This window comes from Danio rerio, chromosome 5 (assembly GCF_049306965.1).
Source record: "Danio rerio strain Tuebingen ecotype United States chromosome 5, GRCz12tu, whole genome shotgun sequence".
Classification (NCBI taxonomy): domain Eukaryota; kingdom Metazoa; phylum Chordata; class Actinopteri; order Cypriniformes; family Danionidae; genus Danio; species Danio rerio.
In genome coordinates, this window is record NC_133180.1 from 53,815,538 (window position 1) to 53,830,000 (window position 14,463).

Consider the following 14,463-nt stretch of genomic DNA (forward strand, 5'->3'; position numbering starts at 1 on the left):
ATTAATGGGACCTTCATAGTTCAAATCTGGACGCCGTTACGGTGTTTTTGTGTAATTAAGACTAGGGCTTTGAACAAAACACTTTCAACTTTGTGAGGTTCGCACCAGTCCTTTTGCCTCACACGCATTTGTTTATTTTTCACGTGCGCGTAGTTCGCTCATTGCTTTCATCCCGCTTTTCGCCGCTTCTTTCTGGGGTTTCTTCCTCTTTTTTTGTGACAATAGACGGTCCATTCTAATCGGGTTTCAAAGTAAATAGCAGCGCAGGGGCGAGAGCAATGTAAATTGTGCTTGTCAGAGCCCTCAGTCGTAGGTAGCGAGGAGCGAGGACTCTAACCAATGGAGTGAAGGAGGCTTGGCTAACCTTAGCCTCCCATTTTCTCTCTCCCCCCTCGATGCAGGGTTCTGACCAGTCAGTCGCCTTTGATTATCAGTTGCCAGCAGCCCCTCTCTTGGCTCCTTGACACGAGCACCATATAAGGCGCAGCGATCTCCATAGAAACGTGTCAGTTTCAATAGTAGTGTCAAAGTTCACTATATACAGACATTCGCGCAGATCTCCGTTTCGGAAACATTGCTCCGCTGGTACTCCCGTTAAAACGCATTCTTTTTGGGTCTCTGCTTCTTACATATTCCATTAGTTGCTTTTTTTCTTTTCTTTTCCTACTGGAGAGGTGAAACTACATAGCCAGTCGGGCGACGTTGCTTTTTTTCGCTGGACCAGATGAGCTTTATTCATGAACATAGATAGAGAAATCCGTTCTTCAGTGTTTCCTCCTCTCCAACCGCGAAGACGGAGAGAGGAGCAAGGAAGAAAAAAGAGGGGAATTTATTTTGCACAGCACTTTGGATCTGCGGTCCACCAGAAAGCTATTATTTTTGCTTCAACGTGAAGATTTTGTTTTTTACTGCGGTATTTTTTAAGAAAACTGTTTTTTTTTATATTACGTCTGGGATCGCTTTCTTCATTCACGATTGGGTTCCCGAATGGCTGACTGCAATTTACCTTGGAACTGGCCTCCCGACAACTGCATATCCTGATCGGGTGCCTTTCTATCGACTCCGGTATTTTGAATGTATTGACCATTTTCTGCTTCTACTTTTTTCCCTATGAGATTGAGTGCTCCGATTTGAATTCGCGCTGCCGTTCGTCCAAGACTTCCCTTTTCCCTGCTCCGATATCCGAGCGACCAGTTCGCTTGAAAGCACTTTTCGGGCCCGAGATATGGCAATGGTAGTTAGCGTCTGGCGAGATCCGCAGGAAGACGTGGCTGGAGGACCTCCGAGCGGCCCCAATCCAGCAGCTCAGCCGGCGAGGGAGCAACAGCAGGCGGCGTCAGCGGCACCACACACTCCGCAGACCCCCAGTCAGCCAGGACCTCCGTCCACACCAGGGACGGCTGGCGACAAGGGCAGCCAGAATTCTGGACAGAGTCAACAGCATATAGAATGTGTTGTTTGCGGGGACAAATCAAGCGGCAAGCACTATGGTCAATTCACCTGCGAAGGATGCAAAAGTTTCTTCAAGAGGAGTGTCCGAAGGAACTTAACATATACATGTCGTGCCAACAGGAACTGTCCTATTGACCAACACCATCGTAATCAGTGCCAATATTGTCGGCTGAAGAAGTGTTTAAAAGTGGGCATGCGGCGGGAAGGTGAATATATTTTTCTGAATACATCACACTTGCTACACAAACAGGTTTATTGTTTAAAGCAAGGTTATGCAGACCTCGCAATATTAATATGCAAACGCAAAATACTATCGTATTGAATTATTGCTAAAGAGTGTCAGAGGGCGCGTTTGTAAATACACGCGTATATATGCAAGATCAGCATGGATCTATTATAGTTTTTTTTACATAGATTGGCAAATATCGTATGCACCAATTTCAACTCGCAAATAACAATATATATTATAAAGTCACCCAGTAAACACTGTGTGTGTCAAAAAGAAAGATAAAGATTAAGTGTGTAGCTAAGCCTACGTGCTTTTACGTGTGTGCTGAAAGACGAAAAAGCTAACTACGTTCACATGCACATATAGTGTACCCTATTGAAATAAGAAGCTATAGCCTATGTTTATCTCTCGAAGTAAGATGTACAAGTCTGTTTTCACGCCGTAGCCTAGAGTAAACGTTCAGAGAGGCCTGTCTGTCCCCTCTCAGCCTAAGCTGTATGTGAACAATGGCCTTTACAACTTACACTCTAGTCTTAATAACGAGTAGTGCGAAACTGCTATTGATAATATTTAGATTCTTTTAAAAACTTAACACGTGCCCTTTGTCCTGTTTATTTTTATTCATTTATTTTTTACTTGAATTTAATAATGAAAACAAACTCTTCGTACTCGTTTGTGGACATTTTCACTGTTCCAGAGTTAGTACTCATTATTAAATTGCCTGGAAACGTGTTACTACACGTAAACCTACACATACGTATATTACAAGTATTACATATAATATTATTACAGTATAGCATTTATAATCAGACAGATGTCAGTGGCAGTGAACTAATTCTACTGAAGTCGAGATTTAAACCCGTTTTGTCCACTGTAATGTTTGCTACATGCCTATAAAACTACAAAATAACATTTCAAACGAATTTTCATGTGCGTGCGCGTGTTTGTGGAGACATAAATAGACACAAACACAGCGAGTGAGAGAGAGATAGCTAGCGTTTGTATGTCTCCATATTCTGTCCATATACAAAGGTAAACATTTACCATCCAATAATAAATGAGGTTAGTAGGGATACAAGGACCATGTGAAAAGATTTTTCTTCGAAACGCAATGCCTCACAAATAAATATTAAATATTGTGCAATTTTGTTGCAATTTCGTATATGATAAACAGCAGTCTAGACTGCTCATGCACTCGAAGTAAAGCTTCCACATCAATGATGTTTCTCAGTTCTGGATGTACATTTCCTCTCCCTTTCTTTCTTTTTGTCAGCGGTTCAGCGAGGAAGAATGCCTCCAACCCAACCGAACCCGGGCCAGTATGCGCTAACGAATGGGGATCCTCTGAACGGTCATTGCTATCTCTCCGGATACATCTCGTTACTACTTCGGGCCGAGCCTTATCCTACGTCTCGCTATGGCAGCCAGTGCATGCAGCCCAATAATATTATGGGGATCGAGAACATCTGTGAGCTTGCAGCTCGTCTGCTCTTCAGTGCAGTGGAATGGGCAAGGAACATCCCTTTCTTTCCCGATCTGCAGATCACCGACCAGGTGTCATTGCTCAGACTGACATGGAGCGAGTTATTTGTGCTAAACGCGGCTCAGTGTTCCATGCCCCTACATGTGGCCCCACTGCTCGCCGCTGCCGGCCTGCACGCCTCGCCCATGTCGGCGGATCGCGTCGTGGCCTTCATGGATCACATTCGTATCTTCCAGGAGCAGGTCGAGAAGCTCAAAGCACTGCACGTCGATTCTGCTGAATACAGCTGCATTAAGGCAATAGTGCTCTTCACGTCAGGTGAGTGTGTGAGACGAGGCCTACTCGCAGACATAAGGGGCATTGCAATATGGTACGAATAAGCTTCGGCATCGAAGCTATATCTCACTAGTGGGTCTTAAGCTAGCTTTTTATTTTGGTATCTCTTAGCGCACAATTAATGACGTGTGATTGATTAAAAGCCATTTGCCAATATTTAATGTTTAATGTTATGCAAAATGTCACGTTACTGTTATTAACGCAGTTACATTTTGCATTACTGGTGCTTGCCATATATATATATATATATATATATATATATATATATATATATATATATATATATATATATATATATATATATATATATATATAATTCAATATATAATTCTATATGTTTAGAAAGTATTTAGATATTTTTAGACAATTAAATGTAGATATTGTTAAGAATATTTTTTTCTAAATCAGCTCAAACAGTTAAGTTGACAGCTGCACAGGGCACCACAGTGTGCATACACAAATATAGATCTGGGGCCCTGTCTATTGCGACAAGTTGACTACAGAGGCCTCTGATATTAATAATTGATTTTGAGCTCATGTTATATTGCAAAATCAGTTTAATCAAATTCGCAAAACTATTCATTAGACTATTGCCAGTCTATTTAATGACAGGGTAATTTATAAAATAGTCTTGGAAAAAAAGCTAAACTCCTACTATTTTATACCATCACATTGATCGACACTAAATTACCCTCACACTCCAAGCATTGCAATTTATATTTACAATATACTCTCTTGTTCCGGCAACGGCAGAATATAATTTATATATTATTATATCATTTCAAGCAATGTCTAAACACACTGTTACAATATTAATGTTACTTTGCATGTTATTCGTAGGTATCTATTTAATTGCATTGTAATTTTATGTATAATGTAGCACAAATTTATTAGTTTACTACTTGACAAACAAAATAAATCATTTAGTACCTGCATTTCTTCAAATATTCAATAGAGGCATATATATATATATATATATATATATATCCCTTGGGAGAAAATAAGATGAAGCGTTCAAATTAGTTTTAGTAGGCCATGGCCAGATGGATACTTATTGCATTGATTTTCAAAACTTTGCGTTATTGTTGACTAGCATATGTAAGATATACATTTTTTTACGTAAAAAACAATTGTTTATGTTTCAATCATCTAATCTTTTCCACCGAAATGAAAAGTTGTATTTGTTTCTTAATGACGTCAGTCTCATACTAAACTGTGCTTACCCATCCTAGCAATGTGTTGCTTACAAAGCCTTCACATTTTAAAAGGTTTGAACTTGGTAACGAACCAGTACACTTGATAAGAAAACGTCTAGTCACTTTGCGATAAATCAGGTTTTTCTAATCTGTAAGAAGTGAAATCTGGTTTGTTGGCAGGCCGAAATGTTGCATACAGTTTTGAACTTCGTGTATATTTAATATTTAATAATATGCACAGTTGTTTCTAAAGTGTAAATCGTTAAGTAAACTATTAATAAAAAATATCCACTTACGAAACAAATAACTTTATATTTTGCTATTTTCTCTTCTTTTATAGCAGTGCGTTATGCACATTCTAGCCGCAGCTGAAAGTGGCCCATGAGGTCACATTACTAAGAGATTTTAGCAAGGACTTAGCTCAGTTCAGAAGTTCAGAAGGTTATTGTATTTGACCGCAGTGTGTTCTTGTCCAGTGCAATTAAGTTCATTCTCCGATGCATGTTGCACTCCATGGCTTTAATTTTTCACTTAAAATGAAGAAAACTTAAACTCTTATTTTGAATATCTTCAACAGCCGCCATATTAGAATACTGACACAATACGTATTGGCCGAGCGATAGTCTTGCTGAGGGGACATTTGGCAGCAGAATGAACTCCAATGGTTTGGTTGAGCGATATGCTTTGAAGTGTTGCATCTGTAAACATTTTAACAAAACGCCATTAATCGACATACACTACTCAACCTAATCATTTTACTATATATATATATATATATATATATATATATATATATATATATATATATATATATATATATATATATATATATATATATATATATATATATTATTTTCTGAAATTCTGGCTGTTGTGTGTGCCACAAGTAAGTCCACTATAATAGATGTGATTGTTTCCAGCGGCCTTGCCTCCTCATTCAAACTCACAGCAGAGGCAACTGCTGGTACAGGGAGAAATAACTCGGTAGCATCTGGAGAGCAATTAGGTCATAATTTGGTTATTACCATGCCCAATTCTCTGTCAGATATGCGGCTGGATATTTCCATATTTGACACAAGACATGAAGGCCTTCTCCATCCTCTTCAGTCGAGCTTACTGTGCACCCTCGTCTCAGCGTACTCTTTGTTTTGTCTGATTTGTGAGCGTGCATGTGGTATGTCCCCTACGACGCAGGGAATACGTCCTGTTACTCTTGAGGGATTGCTCAGTCGTATTGTTTATTTATATTACAGGCAGCCTCATACGCTGCGTGATGCATGATGTTGGGCTCGTGTTTGTTCATCTCACTTTGTCAACAACACGTAATGCTGATGCTGAATGATAACCTGGGCCTCTTTTCTGTGCTGTGTTTTGTCTACTCAGACGCTTGCGGCCTGTCAGATGCTGCACACATCGAGAGTCTGCAGGAGAAGTCTCAGTGCGCCCTGGAGGAGTACGTGAGGAGCCAGTACCCGAACCAGCCCAGTCGCTTTGGCAAGCTTTTACTGCGACTGCCTTCTCTCCGCACTGTCTCTTCGTCAGTAATTGAACAGCTGTTCTTCGTTCGCTTGGTAGGTAAAACTCCCATTGAAACCCTCATCAGGGATATGTTATTATCCGGGAGCAGCTTCAACTGGCCCTACATGTCCATTCAATGATCCGAATGAGCGAGTGAAACAAAAAGACTAAAGGACCAAAATTCTGCAAGCCCTTTCAAGAAGACTATATATATAGGACCTAATTTCTGACCACTTAGGAAGACACTTTTTTGTCTTCTGGGACCGAATGGAATATGAAATGTACAAAGATTAAAGAACTGGACGTACCCCCTGTAAATCCATCGTCGTCATCAAGAACACTCTCCATTTTGTAAAATACTAGTCTTTATTTTATTTTCTTTTTTCTCTCATTTTTTTCTTTTTTCTTTTTATTTTTTTGTAAAGAACAAAATACGTACAAATAAAACGAAGAACATCATATGCGCAGTAAATGAGCAAGACTTAGCGGGAAAGAAATTTCCAAGCAATTATAAGAAATGTCCTGTGTCTATGTATCTCTGTTTTGTATTTTTTCTGGTTCTAAACCAGTTTTTTTCTGTGATTCTATACTAATGATTTTGATATAACCTTTTGCTTCTTATAATGAGTGCGATATATGTTGTTGAAGATGTTCTCCAAGAATTAAAATTGAAGTGAGAATTTAAAAATAAAGAAAAACATTAGACAAATAAGACACAGTCTAATCGCAATGACAATTTTACTGATGGTTGAACCTTCCCCCACTTTGATGCTATGGACATGCAACTTCGGCAAATCTGACCTCATGGACATTTTAAGGAGAGGACACCGGTGAAACTTTTTCTTGGTCGTATGTGTGTGCGAGTGTGTGTGTGTGTGTGTGTGTGTTGAGTCAATCATCAGTCAGAGAGAAAAGACATGATAAATCAAAAGCACTTTTAATATATCATTTTCAAATACATTTTGTTTGTTTCGTCTTGATATTTCCGCTATTTCTTTTTTATTGAATGTTGCCTTTCATTTCTGCTCAATCCATGATATGCCTGTGCAGAAGGGTCGCGTGAAGTTGTGTGATGGTGACTATACTATTAAAAAGGAAATAGGCAACAATGTCTCGCTCTCAGAAAATTCAATGTTTTTCGTGTCATTCATGAGCTTTTCTAATGGCGGGGTTTTGGGATGTGCTTTTTCTGGCTGTTTATTTCTGTTTGGTATGGGGTGTCAACGAAAACGCATAGGTTTATGTCATTATAACGTTTTGTTGCTGACCCGTCTGTTGTCACAATCTGAAGCCGACCACACAGAGTTTTGAAATACTGTAAAATATCTAGAAGCAGATTATACTCAAATGCAGGCAATTGATTACTTTTAGTAGCGTATCTATTCTCTGTGCGAGTTTTGGTGAGCACGTGATTAATATATGGAGTCACCGCATCGTGCGCAGAATAAAATCTCTGTGACGTTAGTACAGACTGGTTCATAGATCTATGCCTGTTTCAACACATTAATGTTTAATATTTTTCCCAGACTGAACTAAGAGGCTTGCTCATAGTCAAAGGGAATGTACGGATAAATGCCATCCATCTAATAAGGCAAAGAGAGTTTCTTCTTCTGTCATCACAGTTTTGAGAAACGAAGTGTATGTGGGGGAGGGGAACAAATCCATCTAAAGTCATATACTATTATTACTTCGAGGTGATCGCGAACAATCTGTGTTAGGACAGATGTTTTCCCTAGGAACGCAGCAGCAGTTATATGTGTGATCAATCTAAGATATGTATAATGCTGCATGTAAGCCGGTCGATAGGAGCACTAAATGTGATGTATTGTACTGAGAAATAGAGAAATTCATGTGCAGTCTTATATGATTGGTTAGAACCATGAAAGGAAATCACTTGATGCTCAGACGTCCCCGACTGTTTTTTTCATATGCACGTAAATATATTTCACTGCCGATGCTTACCCAGGCAAGGCGTGCTTTTTTACTTTGCAAAGAAGGTTCGCTTATCAATATCCACGGAATTTGTTACCCCTCTCTGTTTTTATAACTTATCATGTTCGTTATCATTCGTCTACTGTAAGAAAACATTACCTAATCATAATAGGGAAATATGGATATGGCCCTAATTATTCGTCATTCAGACTGTTTTCAGTCAAACTACCTGGCAATTCTGACGTTGGCATATGTTTTATTTAATAGCCTTCGCATTATGTCGCCTTTTAAAGCCATTTGTGGTTCAACTGTTTCAAAAGGGGCTTGAAAGAAAGCACATAAACACGTTTGTTGTACTTATAAAAAATTGTATATTTAATAGGGAATATTCGTAAATTCCATAACATCATTTGTATTATACAACTGTTTGAGGGGGCTGTTGGCTTGTGAATAATAAAGTTAACGATCACATTTATGCTTTAAATTTACATAGCCGTATACACAATGCTAAAAAGTAAAATCATTTTCATCATTAAAAAATCACGCACAAGCAATACTTTTTATGTTTTATGCTTTATTTAGTTTTGCAACAACTTCCAATGTATTCGTATTGTTTAATCAAATACGGTCAGGATAAGCTATTGAGCAAAACATATGAAATACAACAGGATTTAATGGAACAGGGAGAGACTTTGCTGTTGTTGTTGTTGTTGTTTATTTCACGCAAGGATTAGCTATACATGTAGCTTTTTCTACATTCAAAGTGCTGTCGATTTTTATCTCAAAGTCAGTAGGCCTGGAATTACACAAATATGACAACAAAGGCAAGTGTGCCCTTGTTTTCTTATATAATGCTTCTACTGGTGTTGACCATTACATTGGGCTGAAACTTAAAACACTTTCATGTTCAGCAGTAATGAGATCAAAATCCCTGAAGATTTTTCTGCTATTTCACGGGAAATAGCAGAAAGAGAGAAACACAATCTATTGAGATTTACATTTGTCGGACTTGAGGCTATATAAAGCAATACTTGCTTATGACTGAATTTGTGTCATGTGTTCCTAATTAACAAGGCACAATTTATATATAAAGTACATGAAGCATATGTAACAAGAAAAAAAATGCTATTCTTGACTTATTTGAGATGCACGTTGGCTTTTATTGTTTACAGCGACTTTCTGAATTTAGCCTTGCTTATGTGTTTTCATACTACTTGCACTTTAACTGCACACGATCTCATAATTGTTAGTCAGTGGTTTCAGTCGATTTCTTCACTTAGACCTAAAGTGGGTTAGGAGGTTAGCATGACAGTTTTACTTCACGAAAAGCACTGATACTTTTTTTTCTACAGAAAATAAATAGTTACTGCGGGTTGGAATGTAAGTGCTGTTAGTTTAGTCACGCGTGACTGAGGTACGAGTGTTCATCTGACACATTTGGGATATTATTTATGTTTTTTCATGTTTGTGTGGAGAGGATTAACGAAAATGTAAGAAGTGGACTGGTTTAAGACATTTATGTTTTTTTCGTTCTTGGCCTTTTCATCACATGTGAGCTAAATGTTGTGTTGGGTCATCTATATTAGCCTAGATGCGATTTGAGCTTGATTTGTTTATGTGACCCCTTAAGATGTCTATCTATCTATTTATAGGTTACACATTGTTTATCTTGTGTATAAAGTACAGTGCTTAATTCGACTTGGATATGATGTGGAACAAAGTTGTTGTTAAAGCATTTTAAAAGGCATTTTAATAACACAGACTGCCTATTTACATTATTCCACAGAGGCCATATGCAGGCTATGACGCTACATTTCTGTTAACATTCTCAATGATCACTGCATAATTCTCCATCCACAGAGCTCCCAGCAAGCTTAAGCTGTGGATCAAATCCAACACAACAGGATATAAAATATCCCCAGTTGTGAACGTAACATAAGGCGACGCCTGTGCTTGCATGTGTGTGTGTGCGTGCGTGACTTCGTTGAACCATATAGTTGTGTTGTATGTGTGTTCCACTTCGAGTGTGTGTGTGTGTGTGTGTGTGTGTGTGTGTGTGGTCGGGCCTGGTGTGAGGTATGGGGAGGCGAGAAAGCACAGATCGCTGTGTAAGCGATCCCTTTGTGTTGATTTAGGTAGACGTTTGCTGTATATAACGTTCAAGGCTGATAATATCATTGCCTTGCCAGATAAATAAAGCTTTGGCCAAACCATCGGGTCAGCTATCGATCCCTTCTGCGTGCAGAGAGAAAGGGAATGAGACGGCACAGGGACAGAGAAAAAGAGGGGGGTCTTATTAGCATTCCATACCCATGACCGACCACTGACAAGTAAAAGAGATATCTAGCTCAATGCCACACATATCTTGCTTTGTATACTGTCCATTGCATAATAAAGTTTAAAAGGCATATTGTCAATGACAAGAAACAGGAATACACAAATTCTACACACACATGCACAAACATGTTTTGATTAATTAAATATTTTAAAATTTTAAATGAAAAAAGTTCAGTCGATTCTAGTATAAGGGTAAATTAAATATTTTTATTTTTGCAAAAAAGTGGCACAATTGTGCAGTTTTTCTTAGACAAAGCGACTCATCTTAAAGTGTATCACAAAGTATGTAACAATAATCAATTTCTTTAACGAATACGCATGTAAATATAATAACTATTTACACAGACAGCTTTTTCACAGGGGAATTGTTGCAAGTTGATCCACAACTGAAAACGCGCTTAAATCTGGTCCAACAATGACAGCATTTTATCATTTGGTTAAAGTTTTCTCCAAACGTTTTTTTTTCACTCCCACCCATCGTCCCGTCTTTATCTTTCTTTGTTGTTTTAAAATATGCATGTCTCTCCGGAATGCTAGTCACGGGTCCAAACTTTGCGTCCAACCTCCCACATGAAATGATCCCCCTTAAAGGGGGCTCAATATGTCTCAATCTGCACTTCAGTTCACTCAAAGCATTTGGGTACAGGGGACAGACTCCAGAGAAGCATAAATTAAAGGACAAGTCACCGAAGAGCGACTTTATCAACACGTCATGGCGAAGACTGGAGTCAGCCACAGCAAGATTTTGAAGTATTGCGCAGATGTCCTCCAAAAAAGTAAGAACATTTGTTTCATTTCGTCCCCCTTAAACGCGCGCGTGTATTAGTCAGGGCTGCTGGGTGCGCGCGCCAGTGCAAGAGTGTGCGTGAACGCGCCTTGTGGAGAATAGCTCAATAGAGATGGAGAGAGCGCGGAGGTGGAGGGAGGGAGCTCTGTGGGAAAGCAAGAGACTAGAGGATGTCTCGACGTGCGTGTATGTATGACTCCGACTGTCATTAACAACAAATCAATCAACACGTGGCATTTAAACTCGAGAGTGCCAGTTTTCCGTGTTTGTCTGTGTGCTGAAGAAATAAATCACTGCCGGAAAAGGGAGCTTTGTGAAGCGGAAAGTTTGCTTTGAAAGGAAAACATGTAACAAGAGGTAACCGAGGCGAAGCGACGCAGACGTTATTTTAACTGCGAAATATGAAATGCATGTTTAGTGTCTTTTTAAAACTAAGCGGATTGAAGCGAATGATTACAATATTTAGCAGCCATTCGTGTAAAACTTTGAGTCTCATATATTCTGTTAATTTCAGGAAACGGTTGTAAATACGCTTACAATTCTCGATATTCTACTGTGATGAAATAAAATGCCTGCTTGTTACCAATAAAAAAAAATTCGCCTTTCACAGCTAGACAGAGAACAGTTTTCTTCATTCAGTTTTTCCTTCAAGAACAGTAAACATGCTGACGTCAGATTATCGTGAGATCTTCAGGACAAAGCGCGTGTAATTAGTGAATTCGTTCTGTGATGCGAGTATGTTTCCAGAGACATACACGAACATGTTTTCTGATCCCAACCAAATGGACAGTACAGAAATGTCGTTGCCACATACCTGATAACGTCCTGGCTTTTTCCGCAATATTTACTGCCCGATTGTATAATGCACAACAGATGGTTTGCGCCTGTGCTACCGCAGCCAGTGACACTCCCAATTTTACTCAGAAGCATTGTTGCAGTTGCGCTTCAAACTGGAAACAAATTAACAATGACCCACTTTCTACATACAGCTGCACATAAAATCAATATACATATTTCCCCCCAAATTTATTAAAATGCAATTTCTTACGAATTAGTATCCCCAAGAAACTGCTAAATCCAACATTTCTATCTATCTATCTATCTATCTATCTATCTATCTATCTATCTATCTATCTATCTATCTATCTATCTATCTATCTATCTATCTATCTATCTATCTATCTATCTATCTATCTATCTATCTATCCTTTATTAACATATCTTAAAACACATAAACAAGCATGTTATGCACTGATTCGTAGCAGGCGGCCTGACAGGCTTGGTGAATTATGTTGTGGTTAATATAGCCCTAATTTCGTTTTTATTTGCCTAATTTCTCAGCATGACTTCTATTTTCTTTCATAATAAATGACTGAAGCGTTTTGTGGAGGGATATTTTTCATCCCCGTTATATAGACCGGGTCTTGACAGAGGCATTATCTCTCTTGCTCTAGTGTTGGTCCCTGCCACGGCTCTCTGATCCCACGCCTTTTCCCCCTTTATACTGCCTGTCTTGCCTATAGTTGTCGCAATTTGTGCGTTTGATAAATTCACAGGCATTCCCCCTCTTCCAAGGAGACGTGAACGCGTCTAGTGACTCAAATAAACTTTAGATGTGGAATAAGGTACGTGCCATCGAACGTTTACAAAACACAAAAAAAAAAATCTAGATATCTGGATAGTAAACAAGTGTACAATTAGATATCATGTTCATGCATGTTCCAGTGCTCACCGATGTTATGTAGAAGGTGCGTTGAAATCGCCATTGTGATAATCTTAATTGTATTTTAATTAAATGTAAATATTATAAATAAAAAAAGTAATTAGTAATAGATTTATGGGTTGTTGACATTTTATGAGACGTAAATATTTAAAAGGCCGTTATTTCTTTGTGAATACACACTTCAAGGCCTGATGATGCAAGAAAGCAACCTCGTCATGCATAAGAAGCCACATCCCTCATCATCCACGGGCTAAACCACAAAGCAAGATTTCTCGTGCGCTCATATAAGTGTGCGCGCGTTTGTCTGTGTGTGTCTAAAGATGGGGGTCGGATTGAGGATTCGGGCAATGGGGAAAGAGAGAGTAAGAGAAGGTGGGCTCTGACCTGGCTTCGCTTATCAAGAAATGTATAGCATTACTGAATGTAATATTTCAGTGGTGTTCTATTTAACCTATTTGTTTCCCATGCTTTTCTTTCATCCTTTCAATAAAAAGCAAGAAGGTCTAAACCGTTACCACAGACACTCCCAAATATCCCGTCCGCTGTAGAGCTATCTCGTGGTGGTTTTTATCCCTGAAACTCAAACCCCCTGCCCCCCACGTCCAAATTCATTTGCATTCGTTGATGATATCAATAAAGAATAGCAGGGATCCTATTTAGTTGTGGCAGGGCTGGGGGAAGGTGGCTTATTCGGTCAAAACTGGACAGAGTGGACGAAGACCTTGAGGTCAGCTGACCATTCAGTGCAAGGTGGCGGGAGGCGGAGGGGTTTGGAGAGGCTTATTTGAGAGCAGGCGTGTTTGTAGCCAGGCAATGAAAAGGAGTCAACCACAAAGCTCGTCATACTTCAAATACACCCCATCACGTCTTCAGTCTTACCTCTCAAAGACAAATTCAGAGGATGGGAAGCTAGTTACTTTAAGAGGGTCATTCTTCTAAGTTTGATTTGATTTTACAAAAGTGAACGAACCGGAAGTTCGAATGATCGTAATACCAAAATCTGATCTAAAATACAACGTAAAATATAATTAATAAAAAAAAATTAAATTAAAAATTATCCGTATTTTAAACATTGTATTAAAACGTCTTTTTAAAATCAGATTGTAGCCTACATCAAATCTGTGTAAGTTATAAATATAATTTACAAATGCAACAACATGAAAACGGAACAGTCACGTCCTTAAACAAACAGTAAATGGCAAGAGAGATTGTGCGTGTCTAAATGTGGAAATGGTGTACGAGGCCTGTCGTCAAACGGCTCATTGGACGAGCTACGGCCAATCCGCATTTGCACCTTTCAATCATTTCAAGTTGGATGACGAGTCCCATGTCTTTTAATTTATAAAGATTTACCCTACGTTCATCACAGTGCTGGAAGATGTAATGCATTCATTGAACAGATAAGTTACAATTTTATTAAAGCTTTTTATATAGGCAAATTGACGTCTAATGTTATATATGCACAAACAC

At 38.8% G+C, this 14,463-nt stretch overlaps 1 protein-coding gene and 1 long non-coding RNA gene across 3 annotated transcripts in view; both read left to right on the forward strand.

Annotated features, from left to right (window-relative positions):
• The first annotated feature begins 411 nt into the window (after positions 1-411).
• nr2f1a (nuclear receptor subfamily 2, group F, member 1a) lies at positions 412-7,325 on the forward strand. 2 transcript variants are annotated; one of them, NM_131180.1, is given in 3 exon segments: positions 524-1,658; positions 2,955-3,482; positions 6,080-7,320. In NM_131180.1, coding segments are annotated over 3 exon segments (1,236 nt in total). In that variant the 5' UTR covers positions 524-1,225; the 3' UTR covers positions 6,355-7,320.
• Positions 7,326-11,096: 3,771 nt separating this feature from the next.
• Positions 11,097-14,463, forward strand: part of LOC137495630 (uncharacterized) — an 18,742-nt gene continuing 15,375 nt past the window's right edge. The window contains exon 1 of the long non-coding RNA XR_011015581.1: positions 11,097-11,259. This is a non-coding gene — a long non-coding RNA (uncharacterized lncRNA). The remainder of the gene's footprint in view (positions 11,260-14,463) is intronic.

Bases quoted from the DNA above. Each gene is read 5' to 3' on its own strand.
- nr2f1a (XM_073949782.1), top strand. From the start codon at position 1,226: ATGGCAATGGTAGTTAGCGTCTGGCGAGATCCGCAGGAAGACGTGGCT. The intron at 1,659-6,079 runs GTGAATATATTT...TTGTCTACTCAG, and splicing joins AGTGGGCATGCGGCGGGAAG to ACGCTTGCGGCCTGTCAGAT.